Here is a 23,861-nt window from a genome sequence, read left to right on the forward strand (position 1 = left end):
AAAATAAAATCAAATGTACCTCTAGCAGTCAGCTGGTCAAAAGAAAATACATAATACAGAATGATACTGTTGTTTCCTGTAAGACTTTATCTGTACAGTCAAACACACTACCTTAATAAATGTATTATTGAACCTGTATTTTTTCTAGTAAAAGTGGTGTTAGAAAACTGTTACATGTCTTTATACAAATTGAGCATTTTAAATGTTTAGAGTAAATCAGCCTGATTGGATACTTTTACTGTTATATAGCCCATACAATATTCAGTCCAAGGGCGTAGATTTGGTTTTGGCATTGGTGGGGACGGATGATTCAACCACTGAACCCTGCCCTGTTTCTTTTTTTTTCCTTTTAGTCTTTGCTCCTTGATAATAAAAAAAGGGAGAAATATACTTGCCTACATATGCTATTCTACATGCTGTTAAACCATTTAAAATTACAATCCATAGTTTTACATGTGAAATATATCATGTTAAATTACTATTAAACAAATGACTGACTAAGTATTTTAGAATTTAGTTTACTTCAGCCATATTCCTTATAAATCAGGTGTCATAGAATAATAAAAAATAGCTTCAAGTACAGTCATGACAATAAAAGAATATGACTTTAACGACTTAACAACATTACTTCAGTTATTGTACACCAACATCTCTTACACATTAGCACTAAGGGAACACTGAATGACCTGGTGGGTTTTGTCCATAAAACTACTCATCTAAGATAACCACAAAGTAAAAGATCTCTCGGCAAAATTATGCAACATTTTAGGCACACTATACAAACATTGCTGATGAGTCACTCATCAGTAATGTTTGCAGGGTGAGTGTATTTTTAAAAAAAAATTGTGCAAATGTAACAGGGTCATAAATCACATTGTTATAATTACACAAAATGTGTTCTAAACCCCCAAACGGTTCCTTTTATACCTGACTTTTAGGACCTCCAAGCCTGTAGTTATGTTCATTATCAGTTAGAGCCCCTCCTCATTCTTTTCTTCTTCTTTGGTGCAACCCTATAAATACAGTGTACCCCTTTTGCTTCTCCCCTTTTCTACAATTCCCCTGTGGGAGAGCTGGGTGTCATTTCTTTCCAACACTTTAAAACACACATATAATGCATATTTAGCCACTTGGATGTTTCTGATTGCCATTTTAGTTCAATTATTGTCATTATTAAGCCTGTTTTTGTTAGATGTTATAAGTGTGTAGTATGTGTGTATCATAAATGTGTTTTAGGCGCCATAAATGCTAGCATGAATATATACTCATTGCTAGCTTGGAAGTTGTGGTGGGTTGAGCTAACCCTCTTCCCCACTGTTTGTATTTGGTCGTAGGAGCTGGAGTGGGCAAATTATTTACTTGGAGGTCTTTCTTTCTTTTACCTTTTTTTTAATCAGGTATATCGGATTTCATGTTTTTGTTTTATCTTATGTCAAATATGTTACGTGTAAATGCATACTTTATGTTTAATGTAAAAATAGATGCCAGCCCTTTTCTACAATTCCCCTGTGGGAGAGGAGCTGGAGTGGGCAAATTATTTACTTGGAGGTCTTTCTTTCTTTTACCTTTTTTATCAGACACAACGCAGAATCACACCGGTTACACAAACTGCACTACAAGGTGGAATATTAACAAAATCATGACTACCTCACGATATATTGTCTCAGAAATTAACCCTATGAATATGTCAGTGATGAAATTATTGTGTCACCAACATTTTAACGTTAGACATATAATTTTAACAGCTTCTGTAAACTAATATCCTGGCTTGCTTGAGGCTGCCGTTTCCTCCGACAGTTTCATTCAAAATTAGAAACGCTACACTGGGAGACTGAGAGAACTAATAGTGCTGCCTGTTGTGCAGTTAGTTTCCAAAACACGTTATTCATGGTTACATACAATTTTAGACTGATGTGGGCCAAAGCCTAGCATAGCCTGTAACGTTATTGTGACGGACACATTTTATGAGTGAACTTGACTTTAAGTGACTTACAGGTTTTCTTTGAAACACTTCCTTATATCCAGGTTCTTCCTTTCTGCTGCCTCCTGTCCTCCTGGCAGCGCAGGTTTGCCGCTGCTAAAACTAAACAGAGCTCCCTGAAAGGCACAGCCAATCACATTGGCCATATTTGTCACATGAGGTAGGACTCCAGTAGAGAACGTAGTTTAACTCTTTCTGCACCGCTGGGTGAATGAGACGTTGACAGATCGTTTTTCTTTTCCTTCTATCAGTTTTGTTTTTCTTTACTCGAAGAGATCAAATTATTGGCGGTGACAATTCAATAATCGCTGGATATTGGTGGGAACATGTCCCTTCCGTCCATGCCAAATCTACGCCCTTGATTCAGTCACAGTATTTAAAATATAAAAATCATATGATCTAACCAAACCTGACATAATGTCCAATCAAATTGTAAGAAAATTGTACGATATGAAATTATACATCATATAAAAATGATAAATTAATAATAAATAAGTAAATAATCAATGAAACCTTACAATATGAGATAAAATGGGACACCCCAAAAATGACCTAGCTTAGTTACTTGAAATGCTTTAACAGCATAAATTCAGATATTTAATAAAATACTATGAGATGAAATTTGGAACAGGATGGTTTTATCACATACTTGACAAGTCTGAAAGTTTAAAGTAAGTATCCTACTTTCTCAACAAAATTTCTTCTCTTAAATCCATCTGTTTAACAGGTGGAGTTTATGTTTCATTTGTTCTGGAATGAATTTAGTGAGTAGATTATTTTAGCTGTACTAGAACGGCTACGACAACTGTTAGACAACCCATGCTATTATTTTGAAGGCCAGGCCTACAAACAGGAAATTAGTTTCTTTTTTTTTATTCCTGTTGGGTTTTTACAACTGTGCACCTGCACTAGATGGTGATTCTGACAAACAGATCAAAGTAATGACGTTAGTATTTGTAAACTATTTGTTCAGTCCATCTGTCCTTGCTCGTTGTGATTTACTGCAACCAATTACCATCGCGGGGATGGTAATCTCACACACACACACACACACACACACGCACACACACACACACCATTGCGGCTATGGTGGTTGTCTGCAGGTAAGAGAGCACCCCTGCAGGTAAAAATAATTTATTTATTTTTATCCAGCATACAGCACATAAAACACTGCTTCTGGCAGTGGTGTTGTCAAAACAAAACAGCTGCTCAATACCCAAAAGGTCTGCTGACCACAATCTGAATAATTTAGAAGTATATCAAACCTGTCCAAACTTAGTAACACAGCAAACATACACTCATCAAGCAGTAATATTTGCAGAAGAGCATTGTAGACTACTGTCCAAAACAAATGTCACAAAAGCAACCTTTCCTTAATTTATTAACTCGTGTTATTTAAAATGTGTAACCTGGAGGGACAGACACAGAGAGAAATACCACTTACTACTTCCCCTCTTCTTTACGTAGCAGTTTGGCATTCTTCAGCTCATTATGGTTTTCTGGTCAATAAAAACTTGTACTCCCACTCTTTTATTTCAGATTTCAAGGGTTTTGGTAAAACTCCTGTATGTTCTGTACAGAATGTCTCTAGCTTACAGCGTTAGCAAACAACACAGTGTAGCATTAAGATACATGCTACTGCCAGGAGATGAATGAAAACAGTTTGTTTTCCTCTTCAGAGGAACCAAAAGATGTAATGCAGCTTTAATGCATTGATGTGAAAATATATTTTGGAGGATCTAAATTCTGCCCTGAGCATTTAAAAACCGATTACCCAAATTTACTGTTCATATTAGTGTATTCTTATACAAAAATAACAATGGAGGCACTTTCAAATGCATGTTCGGCGTGCATATGCAACTGAGCTTTTAATTGGCCTGTAGAGCAAAAACAAACTGTATAAAATGCTAAAAACTAATTATTTATTTCAACTGACATATTCATCAGTTGACTTTTTTATTAATTCATTCTTAGAAAAATCGGATTATTCAAAGTACTGCGTATATCTTAAATAAACTGTAATTAGTTTCTCTAAGGCAACAAGTTTGCATAATTTTTTTAAGTACTGTCATCTCATTAGATCTTACAGTGCTGAAATGGTCTCAGTGGAAAGATGGCTGTCAAGAGGCTCTTGTTAAGGAATGGGAACAGGGAGAAAAGGCTTACCTGTGCCAAATTACACAAGAACTTGAGTGAAAATCAGTGCTAACAGGTCTTATGCAGTGATAAATCCAAATATGGCTCAATGAGTTGCCAGTAGAGGTTGGGTTTCAACAGCCATCTGTAAGTGGAGACCTTTTCATGGTTTGGGGCTGTGTTTCACCCAGTGATGTGTCAAAACTTGATTAAATTACAGATGCAGATAAGTATGGTCAGAATTTGAACTAGAATTCAATACCATCTGGCAAGCAGCAGATTGATAATGGCCTAATTATTCAGCATGACAATGATCCCAAACACACTTTATGTACAATAAAAGCACACCTGGATAGAAAAACAGACAATGGAGCACTTGGTTTGACCCCCCCCCCCCCCCCCCCAAGAGATGCTGCAACTATTACAAGGGCGACCCAAGACTTTTGCACAGTATAACACCATATAAAATTATTCAACTCATGCTGTATGTACATAACGCTTCCTTAAATAACAGACAACAACTCAAGTACTTAGTATCGAATGTTCGCTCTTCACAGTAATCCTTCTCCCAGAGACACAGTTCACAGATGCATTGCTCTGCATGCCAATGTTTATTCTACATGCTCCAAGTAGTTTAAGTTCCTTACATACGGTCTACAGTTCATTTAGAAACACCAGTTAACCCAATATGCATGAGAAAAATCATCACAGGCACAGGGAGAACATGCAAACTCTACACAGAATGATCCCAACCAGGGCTTAAACCAGTAACCTTGTTGTTGTGAGGCAAAAGCGCTAACCAGCCTAGCACCTTACCGTCCACATGTGAGGAAACAACAGAAAATATTAACAAAAACAACTGTTCCAAAGACACATGAATCATATAACTTCACCAAGAGAAAATACATTTTATATAGATAATTATAATTTATTATAATTACTTACAAAAAATAAATAAATAAATACAATTTTAAAAATAGAAGATGCATGTAAATGTCATGAAAAGGTTTTTAATTGGATTTATAACCAAATATTCTCTAAATGAAAGGCTCCTTTAGCATCGGTTGCACTGCGCTTAATCAAAATTAGTAAAAGTTCTCATGCTAACAGGCTAAGATACACTGTCTGTTAGCATGGTTCATGTTAAACAAATGAGAAAACTATGTTATGGAGTTGTAGGTGGTTTGTGACAGGGTCAGGCTAGCTGTTCGCTCCTGCCTCCAGATTTACTAACTCTTGACTGCAATTGCATTAATAAAACAAATACAAGAGACTAATATTGATCATCTAAGTTAAAAAAAAAGAAGGAAAATTGCCTGAGGGAATATTTTGTAACATATCAAATAGATAACTACTCTTTCCTTGAATGTACTTTAGAAAGCATCAGTAGTGCAAACTGACGTCTGGAGAGTTGGAGGTATTCAGCTAAAGAAAACTTGTGTGGGTCTGTAGCATGGTTAATCCACTGATGTACGTTTGGCTTTTTGTCTTGAATGAATGGCAGTGTAACATTTTGTGAGCAGCAGTGAGATACAGGGCTTCCTCCCACTCAGTAATGTGTCTCTGACAGTCTGTTCGCCCAGAGCTATGGGAGGAGGAAGAGTTGGGAGATAAGTTTTAAAAGTAGCTGCAGCAACCTGACTTCTCCTTCTGTGCCTCAATATATTCATGAATCTGGAACTTGGGTTCACTGGGATGCTGGATCGCCCGATGCTTCAGCTCCCTGAAGAACAGAACAAGGCATATTTTAGAAGATAACACTGATATTGATAGAATTATTCTACTGCAGAGGATTCTATATTGTGGTAAGAAAACACAGATAGCATCATGAAAATAGTAGTGGACTACTTAAGAATAAATCCCTTGCAATAAATACGTTAAATTTTATAGTACTAAGGGAATTGAAACATTTCTTTATAATGAATCCTGGAATTTTCTGAAAATATATACTATGTTCAGCAAAGATGTGAGATAAAATTGAGCAATGTGAAAAACAATCTCAAATTCAGTAGTAACAACTTTGCTGCTGTCATATGAAAATGAAATTAGTGGCAGATAGATACAGAAGAAGAAAAGCAAAGCAAAAGCAAATGATAATAATTTATCTTTGTTTAGTCCCATTACATGACTTCTTGTTGGCTCAAACAAGGACCATTTCAGATCATATACATTAGGGATGCAACGATACCAATTTTTTCAAACCAATACGATACCGATACTTGGATCTGAGTACTTGCCGATACAGAGTACAAAAACCGATACTTCTGCCACACACACACACACATGCAATGAATTGGAAGACAGGTTTTATTTTATTCTCTGCCGATAAAAAATAAAATATTAATAAAAATGACCACAAAAATAAAATTTCAAGTGAAAAGGTTTTTCCAAAACCTGAGTTAAAGTTGGCTGTCCACACTGCTGACATTTTGTTTTGCCTAGCTACAGCAGCCTCCAGTTTCTCTTTTTTATCTGGAGCTGCCAGTCTCACTCGCCTAACCCTGTGCCTGTTTAGCGGGGGATGTCCCCCTAGTGGCCAATCTAAAAAACTACAACAGAAATGACAAGCCACCCTCTGATTAATGAAATAAGTTGGTATCGGTTCGTGGTATCGGTTAACTTTTACGAGTATGAGTACACACACATTTTACAGTATCGGCCCCGATACCTGATACCAGTATCGGTATCGGTGCATCCCTAATACACATCTATAGTTTATGGACTGTTCAAAAGCTACTGTGTGGCGTCTGTGTCATACTTGGCCACAGCAGTGAAGGCCAGATCTACATTGACCCCTGTCTTGGCACTTGTCTCCATGAAAGGAACTGAGTACTCCTGAACACACAAAGAGAGCACAACACAGTAAGTAGCAGATTAAACGCTATCAGTTGTGTTTTTATGGAAGTAAATAAAATACTCACTCTGGCCAGCCTCTCTCCTTCATCTCTCCTGATCGCTCGGTCACTGCTCATGTCGGCCTGATAAACACACATTAGATTAGGATTTTAGGAAAGACTTGGTGCAGAAAAATAAACACATTTAAACTATTAAGTAAAAAAAATGTACATCTTGATACAGCTTTTTTTTTTTAAAGCTGAACAAAACCACGCACAGGTATGAGTATTTACATTTTTTACACTTCATAATATACAAGATCAATCAGGATATTTCTAAAGGAAAACATATCTTGTGGAAATTTCAGTGTTTGCTACCACTATTCAATGTTGAAGAGTAGATCATGTAATAAAACTAGTAGTCTAACACGTTTGTAGTAGTTTGCTGGTAGTTCAGATACTTTTATACACGCATAGTGATTGAAGTAGTGCAGCGACTGTACATTTGATTAAATTTACACTGTTTTTTGTGAGGACTTGTAAATTTAATATATAACAAAATGTGATACAGCATCATATATGTTATATATAGCTTTTAGAAATGTTATTATTACTAAGCTACCGACGATGTGGCGCCACTCACATTTTTATCATTGCATTCATATTGTTGCATATACTTAAACCTGACACTTGAACCCAAAGCAGCACTATCAATTGCTCTAACTCTTTTATAACTCTGTTACATTATCTTTACAAAATGCCGTGATCCAGAAACTGCTCTGTCTTCAGCACAGATCATATCCTTCTTTTGCACTTTTTGCTCCACATGCTAAGCTTCTCAAACAATTTCCTCTTACCTTGTTGCCCAGCAACATGATGACTACATTGCTCTGTGCATACTCGTGGATCTCTGTTAACCAAGCCTGAAGCAAGAGACATGCAAACACACTCATACATAAATCTTTAACTGTAGCACATTTTCATATTTTCCCAGGGTGCAAACACACACTTACCCTAATGTTGTCAAAAGATGATTTGCTGGTGATGTCATACAAAAGGAGCAAAGCTTTGGAAAGAGAACCAACAAAAATTGAGTGCCAATGTAACACCTGTGATGCTGTGATATGGATTAGGGTTTGTATCGCCTCACCGTGTGCATCTCTGTAATACGCATGTGTCACGCTTCTGAACCTTTCCTGTCCTGCTGTGTCCCATATCTGAAACAGAAAAGGACTGGCCTGTTTCCACTTGGCTACTTCTTATTTTCACTTATAATGGTGATGCCCAAGAGGAAACCAGCCACTACTCTAAAAATAGAGTGCTATTGTGTAAGCACATCAACTTTGCACTGGAACTGATTTACTTACTGACCTGCAGTTTGACCTTTACGTTATCCACAGTCACCACTTTATTCTGAGAGAGGTAGAAACAGAAGAACAGTACGAGCAGCTAGTAGGACAAATTAAAAATGCAAAGTACAAAAACAAGTTATCTATGTTTGTAGATAGTTGTGGCTTTATTTCTTCAGATTTTGAAATATATGTTTAGTGAGAGAAGCAATGTACAACTATCTCAAACCTCCATTCATTTTAATGGTCAGCAGGGGGTGACTCATGTTGCAAACAGAAGTCACAATGTATAAAAACTTATGGGAAAGAAAACCCTCCCACTTGCTTCATTTAATACTATATTAAATTGTTGCAAACATCAGAATTGTTTTAAAAAATTGCCAAAATATTTCTAGATTTCACCCTTTAAGATTTCAGCGGGGTGGTTCTAATTACACTCTCATGTCATTAATGTAAATAGTATTAAAGATAGATGGTAAATGGCCTGTATTTGTATAGCGCTTTTACTAGTCCCACCTAGGGACCCCAAAGCGCTTTACACACCCATTCACACACTGGTGGAGGCAGCTACAGTTGTAGCCACAGCTGCCCTGGGGCAGACTGACAGAAGCGAGGCTGCCATATCGCCCCATCGGCCCTTCTGGCCAACACCAGTAGGTGAAGTGTCTTGCCCAAGGACACAACGACTGAGACTGTCCGAGCCGGGGCTCGAACCGGCAACCTTCCGATTACAAGGCGAACTCCCAACTCTTGAGCCACGATCGCCCTAGATGTAGCTTTAAGGCTTGGAAAGTGATACATGTAGGTGCAAAAAGACATCTAAGTCCAATGACTGTAAGGAAATGTTTCCCTGGCTCTGACATCCTATATTGAATAATTTGCTTGGCCCATTTTGTAAATTTTCATCAATCAAGTGATAAGTTTCACAAAGGAGGATACTCCCGGTGAATTACTTTTCAATCACAAGTCATTAGCCAATGAGAACAATCCCTTTGTCATCACATCTGGTTTCAAAACACCAAGACAGAAAGGGTCATCTTGAGGCTTGATAATAAGAACTTACACACCAGTGAGTGACGTCACACTAGCTACTGCCTGTGCTCATTACAACCTCTCTTTCTGCATTGATTTTAATGGCACCGAGTGGCAAATGTGAATCATCAGCTTTTTATCAAAATGAGTAAACTCTAAAGAGAATGGAAAGTATTCATTTGCAGATTATACATATAAGATGTATAATCTGCATATATATATAAAACTGAGACAGACTGGTGACCTGTTCATGGTGTACCCCACCTCTCACACAATGACACTTAGGTTGACTCCTCCCACACTGCTAATGTCTGAAATGCCAGAGGCAAATCTAAAAACATGGATAAATAAAAGCCAGTCCAATTTCATAAAAAAACAAAATGTTCCATGCACTCACTGTGAATCCGATGCCCACTGTGGCAGAGAATGAGCCAGGGATGAACTTGCCCTGATCAAACTGCACCAGCAGAGATGTCTTCCCCACACCACTGTCCCCAACCAGGATTGTCTGTAGGAAAACACATAAAATCCCACAGTTAAGTTTCTTACCTCTATATATATGGTCTAAGTATACGGTAGAGGCACAGAGTAAGCTGTGGTGACCCCTAGTGATACTGGAGCAGCAGGAAGTAGCCTGGCTGCAGTCTCAATTGGCCTTGAAAATCTCTTTATGGTTGAATGCTTGCAATCATTTCATAATTTTCAGTTGTGAGTCAACATCTGTGTCATGGTCGACATTTCTGTTTCCAAGCAGCACAGACATTTTCTTTTCTAAGAGCTTGGCAGTGTACCACTATTACCGCATGACTCACAAGCCAGAGGAGATAACCTTCAAGACAATGAAATCAATGAAAGGCAGCATTCACACATCCAACTTAGTCACCAGGACCATCAGTCAATATTTCATTGTCTACTGCGCTTTAATTTCAGTCACACCAGGGTACCCACCACCTCCACACCCACAAAGTGTCCTTTAACTGTGGCAGATTAAGTAAGTGCGACACAGTCAAGCTGTTCTCTGCTCTCTTCAAGGAGTGATCTGGGAGTTTTGATGCAGGCTATGTGGCTTTTATCTTGTGACAGCCAAATGACTACATTTTATCCTGTAGTGAAATATATTGTAAATATTATTGCCAGAAGAAAAATGCAGTAAATAATGCAGTAAGCCACAAGAATGATGGATTTCTTCAATCATTATGTGGTTATGTTTAGGAAGAGACAACTACAAGAAGGATTGTAGATTGTAAAGACCTGTGTTTGAACGTTTGTTCTTGAAAGCTTTAAAAATCCCAAAAAGGCTAAACCTAATTTTTTTAAGCATAGGTTAGGGTATATTGGCTACATATAAGTTTTGAATAAAATATATGTAAATATTTTGGTAACCCTTTGCAAGGCAAAGGAAATGCCATCTTTAAGAAACTGCAGAAATCAATGGCAATCTTTGTTCTTTGCCAAATTCACATTCTTTCCTCACTGTGGCACCAGGGTAGTTCTTCATTTACACCCAAATGCATTTTATAGAGTGGCAGGTTGAGACAATAAAAATCTTAATTATGTTTATAGAAAGAAAATTAGACTTCCATTCATTAACTCTCATGAAAGAACCTTCATCTTCACACTCTTAGATTCCACCTTAATACACATTCAGTAATGTATTTTATGCACTAATTAGCTGCAGCGGCCGTTAATCACTGGGGTAGAATAGTAGAAGAGCTACTGGGCTGGAGCATCCACTACAGTTGCTTTATGATTCAAATGCAGATGTGCTGTCAGTGGTCTTCACTTCCATCCATCCATTCGCTTCCGCTTATCCTTTTCAGGGTCGCGGGGGGCGCTGGAGGCTATCCCAGCTGTCATAGGGCGAGAGGCGGGGTACACCCTGGACAGGTCGCCAGTCTGTCGCAGGGCCAACACACAGAGACGGACAACCATTCACACTCACATTCACTCGCACATTCACACCTAGTGACAATTTGGATTATCCAATTAACCTATCCCCACAAGCTGCATGTCTTTGGACGGTGGGAGGAAGCCGGAGTACCCGGAGGGAACCCACGCAAACACGGGGAGAACATGCAAACTCCACACAGAAAGACCCCGGCCTGATGGTCAGTTTGCATGGTCTTCACTTGATGTCTAGTAATAGTAACCATGGAAATGTAATAAAGTGGTCTTAAAAAGGAAACAAAACTTTCAACCAGTCCTGTCTTGGTAAAACTCATTGTCATTGTGACCAAATATTGTGTGAAAAGACAGTAAATGTGATTATCGCTCTTGGTCAGATATGCACAATTAGGCCTGCCTTAAAATTGCACTGAATGACAAATGGCCCAGTGGTTAAAGCGCTGAGTTTTTCAGTGCTGCTTTCTTAATAGCAGGTGACTTTTCTAAATTATATAGATTATATTATTATTATACTATATTATTATTATATAGCATGCTAAATTAATAGAAAGTCAGAAATCACGTAGCCTTGTTCATCTCGTGGTTCATAAATTGGGATAGAATGCATAAAGTTCTTGAACTTGAACTTGATCTGATGATGAGCAGTTTGTAAAGAACCAAGACAAATCGAGAATAAAGTGAGGACATGACACTCATCAGATAAACCAGGCAGTGGTTGAACTCAATTTTGCCTCGAGGCTTTATGAATGATCGGGGATAAATAAAAAAAAGTGGGGGAATGGAGGAAAGGATTAGAGCTGAGAAGCTAAAGCAGCTTTTCTAGCCTCATTTGATTTCAGCATATGGAGGATTTTTAGAAAAGAGTTACATCCCAGTGTGCTGGATTAAATATGGATACTGCCTCAACAGTCATCCAGTGAATTTTCATATCAGCTTTACTCAGGTGTCACCCCCAAATTCACCTCCTTATTCTTCCTTTGAAATACACCTTGTATAGAGAGGTTTTACATGTATTCTGCTTTTCCAGTTTACTGTGTGCTGAAAGGTGGGGAGCCGCACAGTAAAACTCACAGCATAAACCTAAGGAAATTTGTATCTGGTTTTTCTTTGATGTAATAATGCTTTTGCAATAAATTTGATAGCTTTGAAAAATCTGTTTATTTCTCCTTAAATAGTGCCACAAAAAATGATAGTATGAGTTGAGTGTGTGGGTTGTGTACATCAAAAACCAAATCTTCTCTGCCAACGTCAAACAGATTATTCTGCTATTGACTCTTATTTTGAGTTTCTGGTACTCCAGGTGCTGATAACCAGGTACCCAGTTGGTGCCTGATTAGGGCTCTTTTTCTAAAGAGTGGAAGTCTACTCCTGATGGCTGTTGGTAAGACTGCAGGTCAAACTTTATAACATCTGCCAGTACACCGCTTCGTAGGGACATAGGAAGTGGTGTACTGGATATACCACATTTCACTGATCACATTAACTCAGTAGAAAAATTATTTCAAGTTCACCACAGATGATATGAAAAACGACAGGTTAGCCTTCTTAGACTGTGAGATTTCCATCAGTAATGGGGACATTTGAAAGTTGATTTGTACCATAAACCTATTTAAGGCTTGACTCTCATCATCCACTGAAGCACAAACTGGGTGTCATCAGGATGGTACAACGCAGAGCGAACACCATCCCCACAGATACAGACCATCTCTGAATCAAAGACGGCCTAAGGGTACATCTTTGACCATCTTACAATGCTGTGATTGCAGCCATTCCCCAACTCTCTGCGAATGGTACTCATGGCCATTAATCAATGGTCTTTGATCAGTGGTTGTTGATCACATTAACGATCAAGAAACTGACCTGACAGTCCATTGTTCACCATTGATTCTAGTTTCGGTCATTATGCACATGTAGGGATGCACCGATACCGATACTGGTATCGGGGCTCATACTCGTAAAAGTTAACCGATACCATGAACCGATACTAACTTATTTCATTAATCAGAGGGTTGCTTGTCATTTTTGTTGTAGTTTTTTAGATTGGCCACTAGGGGGACATCCCGCGCTAAACAGGCACAGGGTTAGGCGAGTGAGACTGGAAGCTCCAGATAAAAAAGAGAAACTGGAGGCTGCTGTAGCTAGGCTAAACAAAATGTCAGCAGTGTGGACCGGAACAGCCAACTTTAACTCAGGTTTTGGAAAAGCGATGAAAAATATCAAGAGAAAATCCACGGGCAGTTAAAATAACAGAGGCTCTGACTCATTTTATCGCTCTGGATGACCAGCCAATGCCAGTCGTGGAAAACATAGGATTCTTCTCAGCATACTCGAGCTGCGATATGAAATTCCCAGCCGCCCATACATCAGAGAGATAATGGTGCCAAAACTTTCTAAAGAGGTAAAGACAAGCAGTGTGTGCGCGATGTCAGTCCTTGGTTTAAAGGCACAGTGGACTGATGATCCACGGGCAGATGGGGAGTTCGTTTGTCAATGCCAAATACTTTCGTTATTTTGTTTGTTTGTTTACAATATGGACACTCTGCAACAATTTAAAAGTTTATTTTATTCTCAAACCTAATTTGTATTTATTTTATTCCAAACAGAAGTGTTTATTTATTATTCCGAAAGCTCGAGACAGTGCCAATAGTTCAGTGATATTTTGTTAAATTACAATGTGGAGGCAATAATTTAACAGAAGTGCTTATTTTTCACTTGAAATTTTTTTGTGGTCATTTTTATTATTACTATTAAGATATTATTTATTATCTGCAGAGAATAAAATAAAACCTGTCTTCCAATTCATTGCATTTGTGTGTGTGTGTGTGGTAGAAGTATCGGTTTTTGTACTCTGTATTGGCAAGTACTCAGATCCAAGTATCGGTATCGTATCGGTTTGAAAAAACTGGTATCGTTGCATCCCTATGCACATGTACAGTTTAGAAGATTGGGGAAACCTGCAGTCAGCTGAGACTGAAGAAGTCACTTGGATGAGTGAGGAAATGTTTCTCCCACTGAAAACGCTACGTCCAGAAAGGTGGACTTGGCTGCTGCCTCAAAGCACATTGTGCGCTGTCTATCTTGCGTGCTGCACAATACCGTTTAAGATTTAGCATCTACTGTTATCTACTGCTAGCTAGTTTATTGTGATGGTGCTGTTTTTATTATGTTGCTCTTTTTTTTGTTTGCTTTCTCTTCTGTTTTTTTTCTCCATACAGGTGATCCAGGTGTTTTGTTTGTTTTTCTATTCAATTCAATTCAATTCAATTTCAATTCAATTCAATTTTATTTATATAGCGCCAAATCACAACAAATGTCGCCTCAAGGCGCTTCATAGATACAGAGAAAAGCCCAACAATCATATGACCCCCTATGAGCAAGCACTTTGGCGACAGTGGGAAGGAAAAACTCCCTTTTAACAGGAAGAAACCTCCGGCAGAACCAGGCTCAGGGAGGGGCGGCCATCTGCTGCGACCGGTTGGGGTGAGAGAAGGAAGACAGGATAAAGACATGCTGTGGAAGAGAGACAGAGATTAATAACAGATACGATTCAATACAGAGAGGTCTGTTAATACATAGTGAGTGAGAAAGGTGACTGGAAAGGAAAAACTCAATGCATCATGGGAATCCCCCGGCAGCCTACATCTATTGCAGCATAACTAAGGGAGGATTCAGGGTCACCTGGTCCAGCCCTAACTATATGCTTTAGCAAAAAGGAAAGTTTTAAGCCTAATCTTAAAAGTAGAGATAGTGTCTGTCTCCTGAATCCAAACTGGAAGCTGGTTCCACAGAAGAGGGGCCTGAAAACTGAAGGCTCTCCCTCCCATTCTACTTTTAAATACTCTAGGAACAACAAGTAGGCCTGCAGAGCGAGAGCGAAGTGCTCTAATAGGGTGATATGGTACTACAAGGTCATTAAGATAAGATGGGGCCTGATTATTTAAGACCTTGTATGTGAGGAGCAGGATTTTGAATTCAATTCTGGATTTAACAGGAAGCCAATGAAGGGAAGCCAAAACAGGAGAAATATGCTCTCTCTTTCTAGTCCCTGTCAGTACTCTTGCTGCAGCATTTTGGATTAACTGAAGGCTTTTCAGTGAGTTTTTTGGACATCCTGATAATAATGAATTGCAGTAGTCCAGCCTGGAAGTAATAAATGCATGAACTAGTTTTTCAGCGTCACTCTGAGACAGGATATTTCTAATTTTAGAGATGTTGCGCAAATGGAAGAACGCAGTCTTACATATTTGTTTAATATGTGCGTTGAAGGACATATCTTGGTCAAAAATGACTCCAAGGTTCCTCACAGTGTTACTGGAGGCCAAGGTAATGCCATCCAGAGTAAGAATCTGGTTAGATACCATATTTCTAAGCTTTTCAGCGCCGAGTACAATGACCTCAGTTTTATCTGAGTTAAGAAGCAGAAAGTTAGTGGCCATCCAAGTCTTTATGTCTTTAAGACATTCCTGCAGTTTAACTAATTTGTGTGTGTTATCTGGCTTCATGGACAGATAGAGCTGGGTGTCATCTGCATAGCAGTGAAAATGTATGCTATGTCTTCTAATGATGCTGCCTAGGGGAAGCATGTATAATGTAAACAGAATTGGTCCTAGCACTGAACCCTGTGGAACTCCATAATTAACCTCAGTGTGTGAAGAGGACTCTCCATTTACATGCACAAACTGGAGTCTATTAGATAGATATGATACAAACCACTGCAGTGCAATACCTGTAATACCTACAGCATGTTCTAATCGCTCTAATAGGATATTATGGTCAACAGTATCGAATGCTGCACTAAGGTCAAGAAGGACAAGCACAGAGATGAGTCCACTGTCAGAGGCCATAAGAAGATCATTTGTAACCTTCACTAAAGCTGTTTCTGTGCTGTGATGAGCTCTGAAACCTGACTGAAACTCTTCAAATAAACCATTCCTCTGCAGATGATCTGTTAGCTGTTTGACAACTACTCTTTCAAGGATTTTTGATATGAAAGGAAGGTTGGAGATTGGCCTATAATTAGCTAAGACTGCTGGGTCTAGAGATGGCTTTTTGAGTAAAGGTTTAACTGCAGCCACCTTGAAGGCCTGTGGTACATAGCCGATTATTAGAGATAGGTTGATCATATATAAGATCGAAGAATTAATCAATGGCAGGACTTCTTTGAGCAGTTTTGTAGGAATGGGGTCTAAAAGACACGTTGATGGTTTGGAGGAAGTAATTATTGAAGTTAACTCAGAAAGATCGATTGGAAAAAAAGAGTCTAACTTAACATCAATGGAACTAAGAGTAGCTGTAGATAATATTACATCTGTGGGATGATTATTGGTAATTTTTTCTCTAATGATAAAAATTTTATTTGTGAAGAAGTTCATGAAGTCATCACTAGTTAACGTTAAAGGGATGGTTGGCTCAAAAGAGCTCTGACTTTTTGTCAGCCTGGCTACAGTGCTGAAGAGAAACCTGGGGTTGTTCTTATTTTCTTCAATCAGTGATGAGTAGTAAGCTGTTCTGGCTTTGCGGAGGGCTTTCTTATAAAGCAACAAACTATTTCTCCAGGCTAAATGATGATCCTCTAAATTTGTGACACGCCATTTCCTCTCCAGATTACGAGTCATCTGCTTTAGGGTACGTGTTTTGAGAATTATACCACGGGGTCAGGTACTTCTGATTAGAGACCTTAGTTTTCACAGGAGCTACAGTATCCAGAGTCGTACGTAGTGAGGAGGTGAAATTATTAACAAGATAATCGACCTCTGTTGGGGTAGCGTTCAGATAGCTGCTCTGCTCTGTGTTGGTACAGGGCATTGACGATGATAACAGTGGCTGGATTATATTCTTAAACTTAGTTACAGCGCTTTCAGAAAGACATCTACTTTGATAAAGTCCACTCTCCACTGCTGCGTAATCAATTATTGTAAATGTAAATGTTATCAAGAAATGATCAGACAGGAGAGGGTTTTCAGGAAACACTGTTAAATGTTCAGTTTCTATGCCATATGTTAAAACAAGATCTAGAGTGTGATTAAAGTGGTGGGTGGGTTCTTTTACATTTTGAGAGAAACCAATTGAGTCTAACAACAGATTAAATGCCATGTTGAGGCTGTCATTTTTAGCATCAACATGGATGTTAAAATCACCCACAATAATTATTTTATTTGAGCTCAGAACTAAATTAGATATAAAGTCTGAGAAATCAGACAGAAACTCTGTGTAAGGCCCAGGTGGACGATAGATGATAACAAGTAAGACTGGTTTCTGAGTTTCACAGCTGGGGTGGACAATGTTAAGCATCAGGCTTTCAAATGAATTAAAAGTCTGTCTTGGTCTTTCATTAATTAATAGACTGGTGTGAAAAATTGCTGCCACACCGCCCCCTCGACCTGTGCTTCGAGATTTCTGGTAGTTAGAATGACTCGGGGGTGTTGATTCATTTAAACTAACATAATCATCCTGCTGCAACCAGGTTTCTGTAAGGCAGAGTAAATCAATTTGTTGATCAATTATTAAGTCATGTACTAACAGAGACTTGGAGGAGAGAGACCTAATATTTAATAATCCACATTTCACTGTTTTACTCTTTGGTTCAGATGTGGATACTGTATTATTCTTTCTTTGTAAATGTTTAAGTTGTTTGTTGCTGGTTTTTAGTTTGTTTTTTGTCTTTTTGGAAGCAGACACAGTCTCTATGGAGATGGGTTTTTGGGGGGGTTTTTGGGGGGGTAGCAGGAGGAGAGAAGCTGCAGAGAGGCGTGTAAGACTGCAACTCTGCTTCCTGGTCCCAACTCTGGATAGTCATGTTTTGAGGGGTTTAATAAATTTGTCCATATTTCTAGAAATGAGAGCTGCTCCATCCAAAGTGGGATGGATGCCGTCTCTCCTAACAAGACCAGGTTTCGTCCAGAAGGCTTGCCAGAAGGCTTGCCAATTATCTATGAAGCACACATCATTTCTTTCTTTCTCACCGTCTCTTCTCCCCTTTGGTTTTCTTTCTCTCCCTCTCTTTCTTTCATTCTTTCTCCCTGTCCTATCCCCCAATCATGTCTGTCCCGTTTGTAGCAACCGAAAATAAAATAAATACATAATTATAATAAAGGTCAATCAAATGGACCAATATGGCAAGGCCATGATGATCCACTTGGTAAAATAAATCCACTTGGCATCTTTCTTGGCCTTCAGACAACAATTCTGATGGCTAAAGATCCCAACCGGACACAAAAAAACAAAAACAAAACAAAAACAAAACAAAAACAAAACAAAACAAAACAAAACAAAACAAAACAAAACAAAACAAAACAAAACAAAACAAAACAAAACAAAACAAAACAAAACAAAAACAAAAACAAAACAAAAACAAAACGCTACGTCCAGATGAACAGGATTAACTTTTTGGGATGTGGAAGATACATCTGTCTTTTACATGCAGTCTGTGATCACACAAGCCACTGACTGCATCTAAATCTGAAGGCAATAATTTATTTAAATATTTTGATCTGATCTTGCTGTGATTCAGCTGTATCACTTTCCTCTTTACTGGACATAACTGAGAGTGTGTAACATAATGCCTCCATGTGTACATGTGAAGATGGAATTAGTGCTGAGAAAAAAAAACAGTCATTGTACTCACTACACACGTGCATGTGGTGATGCTACTAAATTGTAGTTAGCCGAGAAGTGAGACTGTCTCATGAAACCCCTCTAGAGACAGGAGGTAATTAGGCGAATGCACCGCAGATGCTTGGGAATTACACACTGATGATGTATATTGTGTATATGTGTTGTAGTGCGCGAGAGAAAGAAGAATTAGATTTCTCTCATCTCTGTGGTTCACGGGCAGATTGCTAAGTGCCTGCAAATTTCCTTTCTAGCCTCAGTATGAGCTTCTGTGGAGGTTACTGAGGCAATAAGTATAGGATGTCTTTTTACAAGTCGTTGGAGTAACAGCATTAGGGGATGCGGTGAATTTAGAGTGATACAGTTCTCTGAAATGTCACTTTTCTCTTCCTGGAGCATGTGCAATATTGACCAGAATGTAATTTAGCTTGACCGTTTACAAATTGCCACTGATTTAAGCTTTGATATACTGCACAGCTGGGGTTTGAAACCACAGAACAACAGGCAATAACGTCACTGTTTCCAATACTAAAAGTCAATATGCCCTGCAATCTGTAAGACCAAGTGTTTGTTTTTTTTAGACAAATTAAAGTCCTGTATCATCTTTTTAGTTCTGTTGTGGTCTGCCGCTATTTAGCTAAACACTCAACCAGCTAGTTGGTAGTGATGTCTGCTTTTTTGTGGTGGACAGGTAGCTACCAGGGTTTTACTACACTTACAGACTTTTTTAAAATGAAGAAAAGAAAAGAAAAAAAGCGCTTTGCAGCTTTAAAAATGGGTCTTTTGGATGAGGGCCATGGAGAGAATGGAAATAACAGGCAGGAAACCACTGAGAGATACAAAAGAATGCAATGTTTTTGTGGGTATTAATGTGAAATATTGGCAGTAAGAAAAAATACAAAACCACTCTGTCTGTAAAGATGTCTCTAAGCTAATCTTTCCAAACATATTACAAAAGCAGTATTAGGTTGACTTTATTAAAAATGTCATCTAGGACAACTGTGGGTATTGAAGGGAGAATTAATAACAGAACGGAATCCACAAAGCAACTGTAACCATTTCAGCTTCATGAGTAAGTACTGGCCTCACCAACGAGCTCTTAAAAAGACCCTTTTTTGTTGTGTAACTCCTCCTGGGAGAAAAAGGTAAGGCAGAGTGAAAGCCTGAGAAGAATGAGTACAAAGGATAGGATAAACCTTTATTAGTCCCTTTATTATTTATATTGGCAAAGGAAGGGCAAAAAGGCAAGACTGACTTTTTCAAGTTCACTTGAAATTACTCTTCTTGATTTAGACACAAAGAACATGGTGTATTCTTAGAATATGACCCCTTTCAGTGCACCTGCTTCCCTGACACTACAAGTGTGTGTGGTGTGTATATGTGTGAGCTGATATAACAGTCACATGTTAGAATTGCATCTATCTTTGTGAAGACTCACTGCATTCCTTAGCCCTTTACAGCCAAACAATGCCGAGTAAATCCACACACAAAATCCACCCCATGACAGTGATGATGGTTTTTGGAGTGTTTGGGAGTAAATTTATTAAAACTTAAATATCTTTTTACACAAATATTCACAACCTTTTTTTATGATTGAAATTCATTTGAAATTATTAGGAAAATCACAAATGTTTCTGCATAAGGTGTATTTGTTATGGCAGTGACTCAGACCACATGTGCATGTGTGTGCACATGCATGAGAATGGTAGAGAGGTACATCCAGACTTTTCATAAAATAAAAATATTAAATATATATTAAATAAAAAAGTTTTTTCATTTTCAATTTCACAAATTATAATTGTGTTGTTTGAACAATAATCGGCTGCTTCCCAGCCCAAGCCTATGTAAGGAAACATTTAAAAGATAGGCTTTGTCTGAGCCCGCCATCTTCAAAGATCTGTTATTCTGTTATTCTGTTAATCTGTTATTAATCTCTGTCTCTCTTCCACAGCATGTCTTTTATCCTGTCTTCCTTCTCTCACCCCAACCGGTCGCAGCAGATGGCCCCGCCCCTCCCTGAGCCTGGTTCTGCCGGAAGTTTCTTCCTGTTAAAAGGGAGTTTTTCCTTCCCACTGTCGCCAAAGTGCTGCTCATAGGGGGTCATATGATTGTTGGGCTTTTCTCTGTATCTATGAAGCGCCTTGAGGCGACTTTTGTTGTGATTTGGCGCTATATAAATAAAATTGAATTGAATTGAATTGAAAAGAGCAAGCCTGGTCCTCCGTAACGCTGTCCATCACCACCTCTGCACCCAGCTTGGTGGAGATATCAATGCTTCGTGTGCTGCAGCAGTGCTTCCACCTAAGTCAGTCAATGGCAGGCCCAGCCTGCTCTGATTCATTTCATATTTAATTCTACCTTCCTTTGGGGTCTGCATTTGGTCCCAACCAATCACATTCCACACTAACACATGCCTTTAGACTTCAGAGGGCTGAAGTGAATTTGATTCTGTTAATTTCCCAGAGACTCTCTCTATAACCTTAAACATAAGTGTATGCCTAACCTTGCCAATAACCCTGAACCTAAACCAAGGGTGCACCCAATGATCTGGGACATTTATGAGTGCAAACATAAATAAATAAGTAGCAAGATTATAATACGTTTCTAAGGTAATTAAAGGCAGCTCGTTAAAGGGAACACATTTTTGACTTTACCGGATAGTTTTATTTTAAAGTTTATGTCTTATCAGTTGAATCAGAGTATTGATGTGCTAATTCTGCTCAGTTGCTATATCTAAAAAGAGAGAAATTAGAACATAGCAGGCTGAAGGCCAGATGCTTATCAGAAGAAAGATATGCCATTTGAATGACATGACTCCTCCAGACTGAAGGGAAATGGTTTCTGCAACACAGCTATGAAATACAATGTGACATTTCACTGAAGCCTGAAGGGAGCTCCTCTTTTATCTTTGTTCCATCAACAGTGAGGTCAAATGGGAGCACCAGGAAGGATTCAGTGGTCCTCTTTAAATCCAGACATTAATGTAGCTGATTTAGCCTTAACTGCTTGCTGCGAGCGCAATTAAGCTTTTTGAATGACAAATGGCTATATTGTACAGTTTTTGTGACAACAGTCAAAACAGGATCACGTTCACTCTGACATTTTAGTGTGTTTGTGTATTTTAGTGCGTTTGAGTTATGGAATTTAAGGTGTCAGAAATAAATTAGTGTATTTACTGTTGTATTTATGGGTGATTTGAGCTTTGGGTCGCAGTACGGAAAAACTGAAAGTATACTTGTCAAATAAAATTTGAGTTTGAAATGTAATTTTATTCTACAGCACTTTTTGGTGATCAACATCTAAATGTGAGGATTGCTTTGGGAATTTGGCGTTTGGTTAAGACATTTTTTCAAAGAAAGTGACCTCTTTTAAAGCTTTCCTGCCCTGACAGCCGGAAGTAATCAGCTCATATGTGAAGAGGGACCTTCTTGTAAGCTGACAGCTCATCTCAGAAGGAATTAAGTGATTTGACACACATTAGGGCTGGAAACAGACCAACTATAAATTGCATCTGAATGTAAATCAGCACCACGTGAGCGCAAATCCTTCAAGGACCGGGATGCTGCGGGGTTTAGAAACGTTTCCTCACATTTCACCAGTAATAAACAAGAAGAAATAAACAAGAAGCAAATCACGTGAAAAAAACGCGCAGCGTTTAAATGGTACAAGTAAGTGCATAAAAGTGCTCCTGGCTATGAAACCTGTTGTTGTATCATGATGACCATATCGTACCTTGTGCACCAACTCCTCGTCATATGTTGGAGGTGGTGGAGTCATTGCCTGGTTCTCGGTTGTCTCTTTGGATCCGTAAGTACTGTCTGGTTGGATCTCCGGGTAAGCCGTGGTGTAGTATGCCGAGATCGGCTCCATTGACTCCATCCGCTCCATCCTGAGTCCTTCACTTCACAGGCTTCTTTATGGCAGCGTCGAGGGTTCCGGAGGGAATAAAAAGCTGGTAAACCTCGCACTCTCGCTTCAGCCGACTCGTCGTCTCACAGCCCTCAGCTCGCTTTCTTCTCTCCTCTCTTCTCCGACAGTCCACGCTGTTTAACTGGCTCCTCCTTTACAGTGAATCACAGTCTGTGGGCTTCTGCCTACATCACTCCACATGATGGTATGTCGTGATTCACGCACATCACGCTGCATGAGTGGTCGGAGGATGGACCGAAGGATTGAATGGCTGTCACTTTTTTTGTTGTGGTGGTTTTTCTTTCAAGAGTTCAGATATTCGTTCTATAAAGTTCGACATCATTTATTTTACCCGGTGCTTTTGATCTCTGTGTATATTTCCAAAACAATGATATTATACTATGATATTAAAAAACGGAGACGAATGTATGTTCAGTTTAATTATAGTTGTTTTAGTAGAAATAACAATGAGACAGGATAAGATAACAAATGGTTCATTTGGGAAATTCTGTTAAAGTAGTTGAAAATTATTATCATTGTTATTATTATTCATTAATTTCCTTTCATCCCTTATGAAAGGAGAGGACAAAATGCCATAATTCATTGTGATGGTCCCTGAGTTTATTTATGAAAAACAATCAACATAATAAATGACTCAGTGCAGAATATGTAAATGTTAATTGTAACTGCTGAAAAAAAACCCTACTTGTTAAGATGTTGTCTGCCCTGAAGAACATAAATCTATATTAAGGTTAATTATAATCATTTAATAATGTTTGTTTTTGTATTGTAGGCTTTAGGATTATTCAGTTCAGTTCAGTGACTGTTATTGCATTTATAGGGAGGAGGAAATGAGTTGGTCAATTGGATCACAACAGGCAGGGCAAATTATTGTGATACTGCATATTGCAAATTTTCTGCAATATCACACCGAGATCTACTGATAATGCACTATAATTTATTTACAAAGATGGAGCCAGTTCACTTTAGAAATAAACAGCATTCTGCCCAGAGTGGCACATAATAGCAGCTCAAACTTCAGCAGACCTGATGGGGAAATGTAAGGAAGGGAGTGGAAGGCCTACTGGCCAAATAATCCAGTGT

General features: G+C 38.6%; 1 protein-coding gene and 1 long non-coding RNA gene across 2 annotated transcripts; one reads left to right on the top strand and one right to left on the bottom strand.

The window, feature by feature from the left end:
* Positions 1-155: 155 nt before the first annotated feature.
* LOC146513238 (uncharacterized) lies at positions 156-1,611 on the top strand. The gene is made up of 2 exons (XR_014875702.1): positions 156-1,365; positions 1,549-1,611. It is a non-coding gene; the product is annotated as an uncharacterized LOC146513238 (long non-coding RNA).
* Positions 1,612-1,715: 104 nt separating this feature from the next.
* LOC146513239 (ras-related protein Rab-37-like) lies at positions 1,716-23,144 on the bottom strand. Its single transcript, XM_085170358.1, has 9 exons — positions 22,581-23,144; positions 9,730-9,840; positions 8,323-8,364; positions 8,102-8,168; positions 7,965-8,017; positions 7,809-7,874; positions 7,039-7,095; positions 6,876-6,952; positions 1,716-5,840 (listed from the first exon to the last, which is right to left on the bottom strand). Exons 1-9 carry the CDS (start codon positions 22,734-22,736, stop codon positions 5,735-5,737), a joined length of 735 nt encoding a protein of 244 aa, XP_085026484.1. The 5' UTR covers positions 22,737-23,144; the 3' UTR covers positions 1,716-5,734.
* Positions 23,145-23,861: the final 717 nt, after the last annotated feature.

This window comes from Neolamprologus multifasciatus, chromosome 8 (genome assembly GCF_963576455.1).
Source record: "Neolamprologus multifasciatus chromosome 8, fNeoMul1.2, whole genome shotgun sequence".
In the NCBI taxonomy this organism is placed as follows: Eukaryota; Metazoa; Chordata; class Actinopteri; order Cichliformes; family Cichlidae; genus Neolamprologus; species Neolamprologus multifasciatus.

What these genes read in the sequence shown, in the direction of transcription:
- LOC146513239 (XM_085170358.1), bottom strand. Translation starts at nt 22,736, where the DNA reads ATGGAGCGGATGGAGTCAATGGAGCCGATCTCGGCATACTACACCACG. An exon ending in CATCTTTTGACAACATTAGG is followed by an intron (nt 7,875 to 7,964) that starts GTAAGTGTGTGT and finishes CTCTTGCTTCAG; the next exon opens with GCTTGGTTAACAGAGATCCA. An exon ending in TCATGTTGCTGGGCAACAAG is followed by an intron (nt 7,096 to 7,808) that starts GTAAGAGGAAAT and finishes TGTGTTTATCAG; the next exon opens with GCCGACATGAGCAGTGACCG.